This window comes from Amborella trichopoda, chromosome 2 (assembly GCF_054954075.1).
Source record: "Amborella trichopoda isolate Santa Cruz 75 chromosome 2, AtrichopodaSantaCruz75HAP2 v2.0, whole genome shotgun sequence".
Lineage (NCBI taxonomy): Eukaryota > Viridiplantae > Streptophyta > Magnoliopsida > Amborellales > Amborellaceae > Amborella > Amborella trichopoda.
Window position 1 is genome coordinate 12,893,297 of NC_142337.1, and position 13,030 is coordinate 12,906,326.

The following is a 13,030-nucleotide window of genomic DNA, read 5'->3' on the forward strand; positions in this document are numbered from 1 at the left end:
ACTATTGTCGATTAGATGATGTAGGTCTAACATGACTGTTCTGATTTTTCGTCTTTTGGTAATCTTCAAATTCTTTTTCGACAATTTGGGCACGGTCCACTATTTCAGCATAAGTTCTTAATTTCAAGACTGATATTCTGCTTCTAATAGCTGGCCTGAGACCCCTTTCAAATTTCTTCACCTTTCTTGCTTCATTGTTAATCATATGTGGTGCAAACCTGGCCAATTCAGTAAACTTGGCCTCGTACTGTGCTACTGTCCTAGTTCCTTGGATTAATTCTAGAAATTCCATTTCTTTTTGGTCTCGAATAAAATCTGGGAAATATTTTTCATTAAATGCCTCTAGAAATACTTCCCAAGTCAAAGTTTTATTTTCTTTGACCAATACTCTTTTTGCCATTCGCCACCAGTGTTGTGCCTCACCTTCTAACATAAAAATTGCCAAGGCCACCTTCCTATCATCAGGACATTCCATAACCTCGAATATTTTTTCCAATTGCATAATCCATCCCTCGGCTTCTAGTGGGTTTACAGCACCCTTAAAAGAAGGTGGGTTTAATTTCTTAAATTGTTCGATATTGCTCCCACCATTTCCTGTAACTGACTGCCTGGGTGGATTGTTGTTTTCCATCTGATGTTGCATTAGAGCAACCATATTTTCCAAGGCTTTGTGAATACCTTCCATATTGGCTTCAGCTATTCTGGATCTTGACTTTATCCCGGTCTGTACACACAACAAATGTGATTTTAAGTACATTCTTTTTTTTTTTTTTAAATTTCTTAAGGATCTTAAACCTATTGCTCTGATACCATAATTGTCACACCCCAAGAATTTACAATACTGTTATTCCTGAGATGTGACAGACAAAACATATATACATCTATTAATAGGACAAATTTACAGTGGTGAGGTCTTACAAAGTAAATAAAGAAAGCTAGCACAACAACAGTATCTTTCAAGGTTGATCTTGACTAGCACTCAAAATGAATCCGCAGTTATCCTGAAAAATGTTTACCATAGTTTGATGAGTTTGGCTACTCAGTAAGTGATCATCATAATTCTAAAAATAATTATGATTGAAAGATATCAATATTTTCCAAAATGAGATCTATTAACAGAAATGCATCAACAGTTTCACTTTCAATAAATGCATAATTAAGTATAATCCGAGTAATTGAAATGCTTATAACACTTTTAACGACAATACATAATTCAAAGGATTTCACAAAATACCCTACTGGCGTCCCAAGTAGGTCACCTATATACCCCATCAGCGTCCTAATGGGTCCACTTAATCCCTATCGACGTCCCAGATAGGTCCACTTAATCCCTGCAGGTCCACTTATACCTCACCGGCGTACCGGATGAGTCCACTTAATCCCTACCGGCGTCCAAGATAGGTCCACTTATACCTCACCGGCGAACCGGATGAGTCCACTTGCATACGTAAATTATTTCTAAATCTCTTTAAACATTCGAAAGCAGCAATATCATGTACTCAATATGTCACTGAAATCCTTAATATGAATTTCACTGAAACGATTAATAACAGTCACTTTCAATAACATTTCTAAAATATTGGGCTCAAATTTAGAAAGGTAGCAGTTCGTAAAGACGTTCTAGCATAATTGCCAATTTAATATATATAGAAAAACTCTTATAGAAATTCAAGAGTACGGAATTATCACAATTTATGGGATATCAATTCACAAATAAACATTTCACAACAATACTATAATCAATTGCAAAAATGTCAATTTTTTTAAATAATAAGGCAGTCATTTGCACATGAATTTTACAATGTCTAAATATTCAAAACAGTAGAAAGAAATATCACAATTTTACTAAAAGCAGAAATATCACATTTATTTCTAACAATAAACAAGGAAAATAAATAAATTTATTTTTCTAATTTACAGCATTCAAAATTTCTAACATAGATAAAATATCACAATTTTTATTAAAAAGATTATTTTTCAAGATAATGAGGTCACGTGCGCATAAAATTTATCGTGCCTAAAATTCATGATAATAAGCAGAAATAATTATTTCATTTCATTTTTAAAAAGAATGGATTATTTTTCGAGACAATGGGGTCACTTACACACAAAACTTATAAAATAAAGATCCTGGACGGAAATATCACTATTTATTAAAAATGGACTATTTTTCAGAAAGACGATGTCAGTTACCCACAAATGTTTGAGAGGGAGCTTCCGATAAAAATTCGGTTCGAGAGAGGAGTTCACTATGTTTCGACCAGAGAGAGAGAGAGATCTCAAAATTTTCTAGAGTGGGAGTGCTCACCTCCCCTATTTAAATGCTTATAACGTATTATTATAATATTTTATTACGCTCTACTTCATACCTGAGGTGTCGCGTTAAGCGTCTGCTTTCAACATACGAAAACCACGTCCGCTAAAGGACGTTGCCAGCTGCAAGCAGCAACTGCAAAGGCTGCAAACAAAAGCAGCAGCAAAAGTTTTAAACCAAGTAAAAGTTTTTGAAAATAGTGATGGTCCCCAAGGACCATCATACTCAAACAGACCATCACCTATTTAAAAGCATCTTTTCTCCGTTTTGTTTTTTCTTTTTTTTTTTTTTTTTTTTGAAATTTTAAGATTGTTACAACCAGCCAATCTAATTTTTTACCGGCCTTTGAGCATCCTCTTTATCAGATTATCACAAGATCTCAAGATGGTACTCGACGACCTCGGATTCTCCCATCCATGGCAGCAATCTCAAGGGCTCTTACCTTTGAAGCTATCCTTTTTGAACCTAAAACCATTAAGTCTGCCTTGGGTCATCTGGGTTGGCATTGTGCAATGGAAGAGGAAATTGAAGCCTTGCATGTTAATTCAACTTGGGAGCTAGTTCCATGTCTTCTAGGTATGAATGTTGTTAGTTGTCGTTGGATCTATAAGACTATATTACAGTGTGATGGCAGTCTAGAGAGACTTAAGGCCAGACTAGTTGCTCAAAGATACAATCAGGTTGCTGAAATGAATTTCTTTGAAACATTCAGTTCTGTTATTAAGCCTGTTAGTATTTGGATTGTGCTCACCATAGTTATTTTGCGCCATTGGCCTATCAAACTGCTTGATGTGAAAAATGCCTTCCTGTATGGCTTTCTTAATGAACCTGTATTTATGGAACAACCTCCTGGATTTGTGAGCTCAAAATATCTAAATCATGTTTGCAAATTAAAAAGAGCTTTATATGGTTTGAAGCAAGCACCTAGGGCCTGGTTTGATCGATTTAGTGCCTATTTATTATCACTGGGGTTTTATTACAGAATAGCTGATTCATCTCTATTTGTTTCTCGCACTACTCAAGGTACTATTCTTCTTCTTTTTTATGTTGATGATATTATTGTTACTGGTGATAATTTAGATCTTCTAAAGTGGTTCATTTCCCAACTAAGAAGAGAATTTGCAATGAAAGATCTTGGACCTCTTCATTACTTCCTTGGCATAGAGGTGTCTTATTTTGCAGGTGGGATTTTTCTCTCACAAAGCAAATATGCCTGGGATCTTCTTGATCGTGCTAAGATGTTCGGTGCCAAACCTATTTCAACACCAATGACAATAAAGAATAGTATTCATGGGACTTCTGACCCATTTCCTGATCCATCTCTTTATCAGAGCATTGTTGGTGCACTCTACATTACCATAACACGACCAGACCTTTCCTATAGTGTTAATACAGTGTGTCAATTTATGCATGCCCCTACAATTGCACATTTTCAGGCTGTCAAGCGGATTCTTCTTTATCTCAGTGGTACACAATCCTGTGGTATTAGACTCTTATCTACTAGTTCTCTTGAGTTATATGCCTTCTTTGATGCAGACTGGGCTGGGTGTCCAACCACTCGTTATTCAAATATTGGTTTCTGCACTCATCTTGGTTCCAACTACATATCTTGAAGTGCTAAGAAACAATCGATTGTGGCTCGCTCGAGTGTTGAAGCTAAATATCGATCTATGGCATTCATTGCTGCAGAATTGACATGGCTTTCTTTTATTTTTCGGGATATTAAGTTGCCTCTTCCTCAGCCACCGACACTTTTTTGTGACAATATTAATGCTCTCTACATGACAGTTAATCCTATTTTTCACGCACGGACAAAGCACCTTGAGTTAGACTATCATTTTGTGCACGAAAAGGTTGCTCTTGGATTACTTATCACTCTTTTTGTTTCCTCTTGCAATCAAGTAGCTGAGATCTTCACTAAGACTTTGCCACAAGATGTTTTTCGTGATCTTTGCTTCAAACTTGGACTTCAAATGCTTCCCTAGCCGAGTTTGAGGGGGAGTAGTAGAAACAAAATTCCAAATCTCCAGTTATGAAAAGGCCACAGTAGTAATATTGCTCTTTCCTTTTGAGAGAAGAATGTAACAAGATAGGAAGTGTATATTGCATGTAACAAGATAGGAAAGTATATATGACACCATTGTGTTATCATTATATATACAATGAACGAACCACCACAATAATTACGTGGGGCAAAATTTTATTTTAAGAAGTTCGGTTCTCTCTCTAAAATTCTTTACTCACTTCCAATTTTTAGGAATAGTGATCAGAGACATTTGGAATCTAGATTCACAATATCAAAATGATTGCCAAAATTTTTCGGAATGATTGGAATTTTTAAGCATTATTTGAAATTTTTGATATTTAAAATTTATTAATAATTAATATATGATGGGTGTCTTAAAACTCTATCAGTGTTTACAAACTCTAGTTTACATCATTCCTAAATTTTGAGTATTTGTAATAAATGTCTTATTTTTCAAAAATACATTAGCAATAAATAAAGTAAACTTTATTTTCTTAATTCAATCTAAGCACTCAAGGAAAGTATTGAGTTAAGGGTATTCAACCTGGGTTCCAATACGTGCGGAGAGGAGTTATAAAGGACACTCAATACGTCCACTCTAGTAGTAAGGGAGGGCTATCAAAGACATTGATTCTAATAACAGGAGAGCCCTGAGTAAGTGTATACAATATATGGAGTCCAATGCTAAGGATTTCTTGTTTATAGATAATTCAAAACGTTAAATCTTTTGAACTCATTTCTTGATAATTTCTGGCCTGGTTCCAAGCGCTTTGGTGCACGGTTCTTAGAAGTTAGCAATCTCGATTCCAAGTTGATGGGATTGCAGTCTGACAAGGTAGGAATCTCAATTTCTACTGGGTTGGAGCTTGATTCCCAAATGGTAGGAACCCGCTTCATGTGATGTATTTTATGGATGGCGATTCCGACTATAGGAATCATTTGGCCACCTACGATTTTGTGATTCTGATTCTCGAAATGATTTAGAATCACATGCGTTTCCAACAACCATAGAATGTATATGTCAAGTTACACCATAAATGTGCAAGGCAAACTGAACGCTACTTTAACAAAATGTAAAATCAGGAGCTTGATCAAGAGAAACAAAGATATTTACTGAAATAACAACTAAATTATCATTAACATAGCAGTGCAACCTTACATTATATGTCATCATTATTATCATCATCCAAGAATACAACATAAAAGGCCTTCAGAAAATGTTTAATGTTTGGGGCAACCTTACATTATATATATATATAAATCTTCTATGTTTAATGTCTTAAAAGATGTCACTGAGAAGGTAATATGGATTCTTTTGCTGGATTTGGTGCCAGCATATTTGGCATGTATGTATCGATGGCTCAAGAGTTCAAGTGGTTATCAACTTATCTATTTTGGGTGTATTGGAAGATTGTGTAACAGCAATGGGTCTTTCTCTCGAACCCTAAGCTTCTTGACACACTTAATTTGGTTTTAACAACTATGATTAGTGTATCTAGGGTTTCATTCTGTCATTCAGTTACGAAAAAAAAGGGTAAGATCACCTTGGTCCTTTTCTGCCAAACTTCCAGGAATGTATGTGTGAAGCCATGCAAAATAGATGTCTAGCCACTAGAGTGGAAGCCTAGGCTTCACTCTATGCACATCTTCATTTTTTGCTGTTTTTATATCATTCTTCTTTTTACATACATTATTTTCTATGCTATTGCAGTTTGTCCCTTAGTTTTCCCAGCTACTACAAATATTTCAAGGGACTGCGGCAACACTGTCAACCGACGAGGTTCTTGCTGCAAGACCATGGAGAATTATATTTCTCATTTGCAAAAGCAAAGTTTTGTAACTAATTTGCAAGCTTTAAATTGTGCTGCATTGCTTGGTCGACAGTTGCAGAAAGCAAACATCAGTGAGAATGTATATAATCTTTGTCATATATCGCTGAAGGATTTCTCTGTTCAAGGTTTGCTGTACTATATCCAATTTTCATAGTATAAATATGATTCAGTGACTAACCCAGTAAACCTAGTGTGAGCTTGTCACTATAAATTTGCAGTATTTAACTACTCCTTTAAAGTTATCATCGAAACTGATGTTACATTCTTATGTTTTGGCTGTCTCCCGATGATGGAATTGCACAATTCTACTGCAGTTGGATCGCAAGGTAAGCATAGCTATACATGTTAACATAACAAATTTACGTACTGAGTTATATGCTTTACTGCCGCCTTTAGTTATACATGAAATCATATTTTTTGTACTAGTAAAATATTTAATAGTACAGGTAGCACTTTCCTTAAAGAAAAACAAGAAAAGAAAAAAAGAAACCATAATCATTTCCAATCTTCTGTTCTGTTTGAATAGTGCCTAATAACTGTACTTTCCCTCTATGAGCATGCCCCACCACATGTATATTTGGCAACAGTTCTAGGAAACAGCAGATTTTGTTGGGTTATTGCCATCAAGGGAGATAATGGATGGGGCTGGAGAGAATGGGATCATCAAAATAACACGTCCCTGATGTTTGGCCCGTTCTCTCTTCTTCACTATCCATCATTTCAGTAGATGTTGATGACTGGACTCTGGTTTTCTGTAGTCCATTGGATTATAGTGTACTTTATCATTGGTCTAGACTGGTTGTCATGGAGAATGTTCTAACTATTTATGGTTAATACTTTTCCTATTTTAACAGAGTCTGGTTGCCTTCTCCCAAGTTTGCCATCAGATGTAACTCTTGACCAAACAGGGGTTAGTTTTACTTGTGACCTGAATGACAATATAGCAGCTCCATGGCCTTCTCTGTCTCAAGTATCGACATCTTCGTGCAATAAATGTATGGTTTCCATCTACTGTTTATTCTTTTTACTTTTCTTGTGCCCTTTTGGATGATGTTTTCTCCCTTTGTTATAAATTGTAATTCTAATGGTTTGAATCTTGAGTTTTTTGTTGTGTTTCCTCAACTCTTTAGGTGACTAATAATTTTACTGATGGACTGGAATTGACTTTGAGTGTATGTTGATTGTGAGGATTGGGTGTTTACAGAGCATTCCAGTTGCTGTAATTCTTAAATAACTTTGTTTGACTTGTTTTCAGTGTGGGAAACTATAACAGATGTGTTGGCTAAAATAGAATGATTAAGACGTAGCTGAAAGGTGGCGATGTAGAATTCCAAGTTATAAATCCAAAGCATTTATTGTTTTTCTTATATAAATTGTTGGAAATTCTATTTACAGGTGCCACAAATACAATAAATTCAGCCTACTACAATCTAGGATATTTATAAACTTACTGCCAAAATAATTGCATTTAACAATATAATATTGGGACTTTAGGAATAAAAAAAAAGACAAAAAAGTAGCAGCAAATAAAAACTTTAATAAGGGAAGACCTACTGGCTTTTACTTAGGGTTACCCCTCCAGGCTTAGCACATCCCACACCCGATCACCTGACCAATGGCATGCTTAAATCCTGGATCCTGCTGAACTCTCAAATCTAATGTTGAGGCCCTCTCGGACAAACACAACTAGGGTTTCACCAAGTAGACTCTTGAAAACACTAGGGTAGGCCACTAAGGCACTATATCCTAAACTTAGGACTGGATGTGCCCTTCTCTTTCTCTCTTCTAGATTTAGCATTGCCATCCTAGACACTTGTAGAGGGTGGTGTGGCCCTATTAGAGAGAGAACTAGAGAGAAGCGTAGAGAGAGAGAGAGAGAGAAGTTAGAGAGGGATGCGTAGTAGAGAGATTGGAGAGAGATAAGATATCAGAGATGTGAAGAATGAGGGGGAGACCACCCCCCACCCCCGCCCCCCTCGTTTATATACCACTAGGGCCTAGGGTGTCCTAGTCAAATTAGGAGTTCAACTTGATCTAGAATTATTTAGGTGACCCCTTGAAGTGAGAGAAAATTAATCTTAGCTATTCATCTCCAATATCGGCCATCATGATCTAAAGTGAATCTTTAGTAGCCTTATCTCCTGAGATTTGACCCATATCAACTTCTAATACATTTGGAACTTTGACGAGTCAAATCTTATTATAGAACTATCCAAGATAGACTAGTACTTCTATTCTCTCACAAAGAGATAATTAGGACCTCTAATTAAATTTGGACTTGGTCAAAAATTCTAGATAACGAGAAATTCACTAAGATAATTAGTAGGACATGTGGCCCTAGTGGACTCCATGTGATGCCCTAATGTGGGTCCCACACGTGTGGGGCTGGGCCATTAGCTCCCCACGTGAGTCCCACACACAATTTCGCAAATTTCAGAAATACCCTCATGTTATAAGGTTCCAAAAATACCCTTTTAGGTTTTCTCTATATATGAGATTCATTTTTTGAATTCTGAAAATTCCCAAAACTTCATAGAAGCACATTTTAAGTTGAAAATAATATTTTTGAAGTTTCATAAGAACCTAAAACACTCAGAAATACGACGTAGAGGTGGATAGGTACCCAATGGGTAAGAAACAAGCGAATATAAGGGCACTCAACCGGTGTTAGGATCCATGATCCACTATTTTCTTCTCAAACTAACCCAACGGGACCCATGACTCATAATCAATAAATAGTGGAACCCAGTATGTGGATTACAGTTTCTCCCAAGAGCAAGTCACAATGCAAACATAGTACAATGGGGTGCTCTCTCTATGTACATGTACATGTGTCCCTCTATATAGTTTTGCTTCTAAAAAATGTGGCTGTCGTAAGTACACACTGTGTGGAAGTTTTGTTGAGGATTTGACCTTCACTATCACAGGCCCTTCATTCGTACACAACTCTCTTGTTTTACAAACAACATCCCTAGGCAGCTCTCCAACCTCAACAAGGGATGACCCACAATAAGACCTCAATTGTAGTGCTACATGCCTAGGGGTAAGGGTTTTGGACATGACCCGGCCATAGACTGTCCAACCGTAGGTCAGTAAGCCACAATACACTCCCATTGAAGTACACAAATCACTAAAAGATTTTCTATACAAGCTCTTTGGGCCTTTAAAGGCCACAAACCCCAACATGAGTAACCTTGCTGGCTCATTCCCTTGAACAAGTTCTTGATAAGAACCGAAAAGATCAATTTCTTTCATTGTATAACTTGCAAAATATCTATCTATTTTATCTCTCTGTCTATTTCTGTGTGTACATACCCGTGTGCAAGCGCAGCACAAGCGTAATCACTCAGTTTTATTTCTAGCTGCCAGCAAGGGGCATCTACCAGAAGTATATGTCATTGAGCTGTCCCCTATGAAAGGCCCTCTCTTACTTTTAGATCACATTGCTGTTTTAAACATACCAACTTTTACACACTTTTTGCTTGCTTATTTCCTTAATGTGATTGTATCTTGCCATTGCATAAAAATAAATTATTAATATTTTCATTGTTTTCTTTTTCTTTTTTCTTTTTATAAATTTTTTTTTTAAACATTCTAGTAACTTTTTTCAGTTACTAGAAGGAAAATTACTGAATCTAACTTGACCATTGTTATAACAATTGCAGCTATCTCAATACCAGCACTTCCAGCAGCAACTTCTGCTCAGAGGGGTAAATGTGTTTGTTATCTTGATTTTGGATTTTCTTTATGCATTTGTCTGGCCATTTGTTGCATATATGAAGGAAAGTTCTTACTTGATACATTGGTAATTACTTTAAGTTAATAATGCCTCTATTGATTGGAAGTTTGTGAAAATTATTTGGAACATTCATATATTGGCTTTTAATTTGTTATTGTTGTTGCATGGTCATTTTGTGCATGTTAGAACTGAAATTTTGTTTTATTATGTCATGGCATAATGTTTTCAAAATAAAAGCAAATAGATAGTCTCTCATTTCTTGGACTAACATGATTCTTGTGAACATTACCAATGGGATGTTATTGCATTTAGTTAGTCATTTGAGCAGTGACTATATGCTAGCAAACAAAAGAGCCCTTCTGGCAGTTAAAAAAGCTTTATTCTTTGTGACTGGTGAAACTAATAACTCAAGTGATTGTTAGTGAAAATTTGATACCTGTTGAAACTTCACTAGAAAGCCCGTTTAAGTAAAGAAATTCATCCAATTAGTATTGACTTACAATATAAGAAGTCTCCAGTGGCAGCATACTCAAACTACCGGAAGTGTTCATCATGTTGATGACACTCAAACCCTCTTTATTCAAAATCATTCCGGTGAAATCCTCTTGCCTTAGTTATCCCCTAGGCAAAGTAGCCTACAAGGCCCTACTTCATTCATTACGCTCCGGCAGAGTGAATTAGAACCTTTTCTTTGGTCGAATTTCTAAGACATGCCTTCTTTATAAGCACGCTGTGGTAATATCCCCATCTTACAGGCTTATGACCCCTCATCATGAAAATAGTCATATAGGCCTAAACTATATTTCAATATATTTCTGAGAAATCAAATTGAAGGCTTTAAAAGTCTTCTAAAAACCTCCCGGTCAAAAAACAAACTTTCTATCGGTAAGGACGATATGTAGATCCTGCCTGCAGTTTCTTCTAATTGACAGAAGATCGCACGAAAAGATCATTCTAGACTTATCTGGAATACCACATACCCCATAAGAGATAATACGTGATACAAGTCAGCAAACGAACATCTCATGAGACTGGTGGATCATTTCCCACTATGAGCAATACCTATTTCCTGAGTATGTCAAGATAACTGCCCTGTGCAAAGTCTATAGAACGGTAGTTGTCCTCAAGCCAAAGGGGGATGGGGATATAGATACCAAGCCATTAAGGACGGTGAGACAGAGAAAAATACATCCATCTATACAGACAAAAATTCATACATAGGCAAATCAGCAGATTCAGAAAGACTGAAGGCCCTTTGTATGCGAAGTAAGTACCTTGTATCTTTCCTTTCAAACTGCTGTCATTTGTAATCGATTAAACATAGGTGTTTTGCCCCTCCATTGGTTGAGGTGTGAATGTTATTAACAAGTTATCTGAGGAGCCATGGAATCTTCTACCCAGAATAATAAAAAAGCTATGTTTAAGGCTAATGACCTAAACAAGGTTGGTTGTTTGTGCATTTCTTGAGTGATATTTGTTTATCCATGCACCATACTCCAGGAATTGCCTTACAACGATGACTTTTCAAAAGAATTCTAGCTAACCATTTTAAGAAAAAGGGAAATTTATCAAAATACACCTCACTTCCAGCTATTTAATATTTTACCCTTTTTCTACCATTCGAAGTCAAAATCATTTGTATTTTGATAGGCATTTTGAAATTAAATCATAAACATATGGGTAAAATGTTAAATGGTCAATACCTTAGGTGTATTTTGACAAATTTCCCTAAAAAATAAAGGTAGGTGGCACCTTTTTGTTTATTTTATTTCATTTTCTTTTTCTTTTTACACAATATTTTCTCTGTTAGTTGTGGGAACCTTGTACTTAGGTGTTGATCGTGCTCCCAAAATAGCATTCCCTGGGTGATGCCAAACCTTTTTTTTTAATGGAACCCTTGGCATCACATGTGGCACCTACCACTCCTGCTCCAGATTCGTTTTTTTGTTTCTTGAATTTTCTTATTTGTAGCCGATCCCAATTATTTGGGAAAAGGCTTTGATGATAATGAATTTTCTTATTTGTCCTTTCACTCCCTTTATTTTCCGTTGTGTCAAGAGGAAGGGGGCTTTTAGACTTATGAGGTATCATGTGGGACTTCCTTCGCTCACAAGTGAATCTTTTTCCTCACTGGCTTCTCTCCATGCATGGTTGAAGGAAACCTGCATTCTCTCAGTGAATGCCCTAGTCTCAACAAATATGTCATGGAGACATGTTTGAATGTCTCATATGGATTCCCATGTACTGTCAAGATAACGCCAGAAAACGATCATGGATTTACTGAAGTGGCCTTTGGAGTAAACATCTAAATTGAGAACTTGGAATTGAAGCACTATGAGATCAAGGAATTAGATTAATCAAGGAAAGGCTTAAATCAATTTATACATGAGATGAGTAGTGTGAGGTGTAATCCTTTGAAATTTGAAGCTAATAGATGCTAAATTGTGTTCTTTCCCCCTCCAAGTGAAGATTTGGGTGTGCGCCATTTATTAAAATAGTAACATAGTAATTGGAGCTGGAAATATAGAAATTTATGGGATATTTTTGTTTTTATCAATTTTGCTGAATGACATTAGTTCATCATCGTCAAAGCTTTTTCTCAACTAATTGAGGTTGGCCACTGAATGACATTAGTTATCAAACAAAAATTTAAGATTTTGAGTCTGTGGTTCTGCTAAGTTTTGTGACTTCCTCTCGCGAACTTTCAGGTGTGGGTTTCCAATGCTCAAACTTGTAAGGTTTCAAACGCACATCGATTGGGCTAGTATAACTCATTTCTCTGACGCGCACTATGGGGAATTAAGAGTATTAGGTGGTCCTTAGGAGGAATTTGGTCAATTTGATGCAGTTTTAAAAATGGCTTGGGGACGGAACTTGGACCTTGAATGATCGGAGCTTTGCCTCTAGCCACCGAGAAGCCTTGAAAAAATCCCAAAGAACTCAATAAATTCATAAAAGTTAACAAAAAGTCAGTAAAAATGAAAAAATATAAAAATTATCAAAAGTATATGCCAAATAAAAAACAAAAAAAATGGAATCTTACTCATATCTCGATAGAATGTGAGAATGCAACAATAACTGAAATATGATTAAATGGAGTGACATCAGTCAAAATCAAA

General features: G+C 36.1%; 1 protein-coding gene across 2 annotated transcripts in view; it reads left to right on the top strand.

Moving 5' to 3' along the window:
• Positions 1-13,030, top strand: part of LOC18448066 (putative GPI-anchored protein At1g61900) — a 55,450-nt gene that overhangs the window by 23,518 nt on the left and 18,902 nt on the right. For both annotated transcript variants that reach the window (XM_011630169.3, XM_088858071.1), the window contains exons 4-7: positions 6,052-6,297; positions 6,487-6,498; positions 7,027-7,167; positions 9,838-9,882. In XM_011630169.3, coding sequence (XP_011628471.1) covers positions 6,052-6,297; positions 6,487-6,498; positions 7,027-7,167; positions 9,838-9,882 — 444 coding nt within the window. The remainder of the gene's footprint in view (positions 1-6,051; positions 6,298-6,486; positions 6,499-7,026; positions 7,168-9,837; positions 9,883-13,030) is intronic.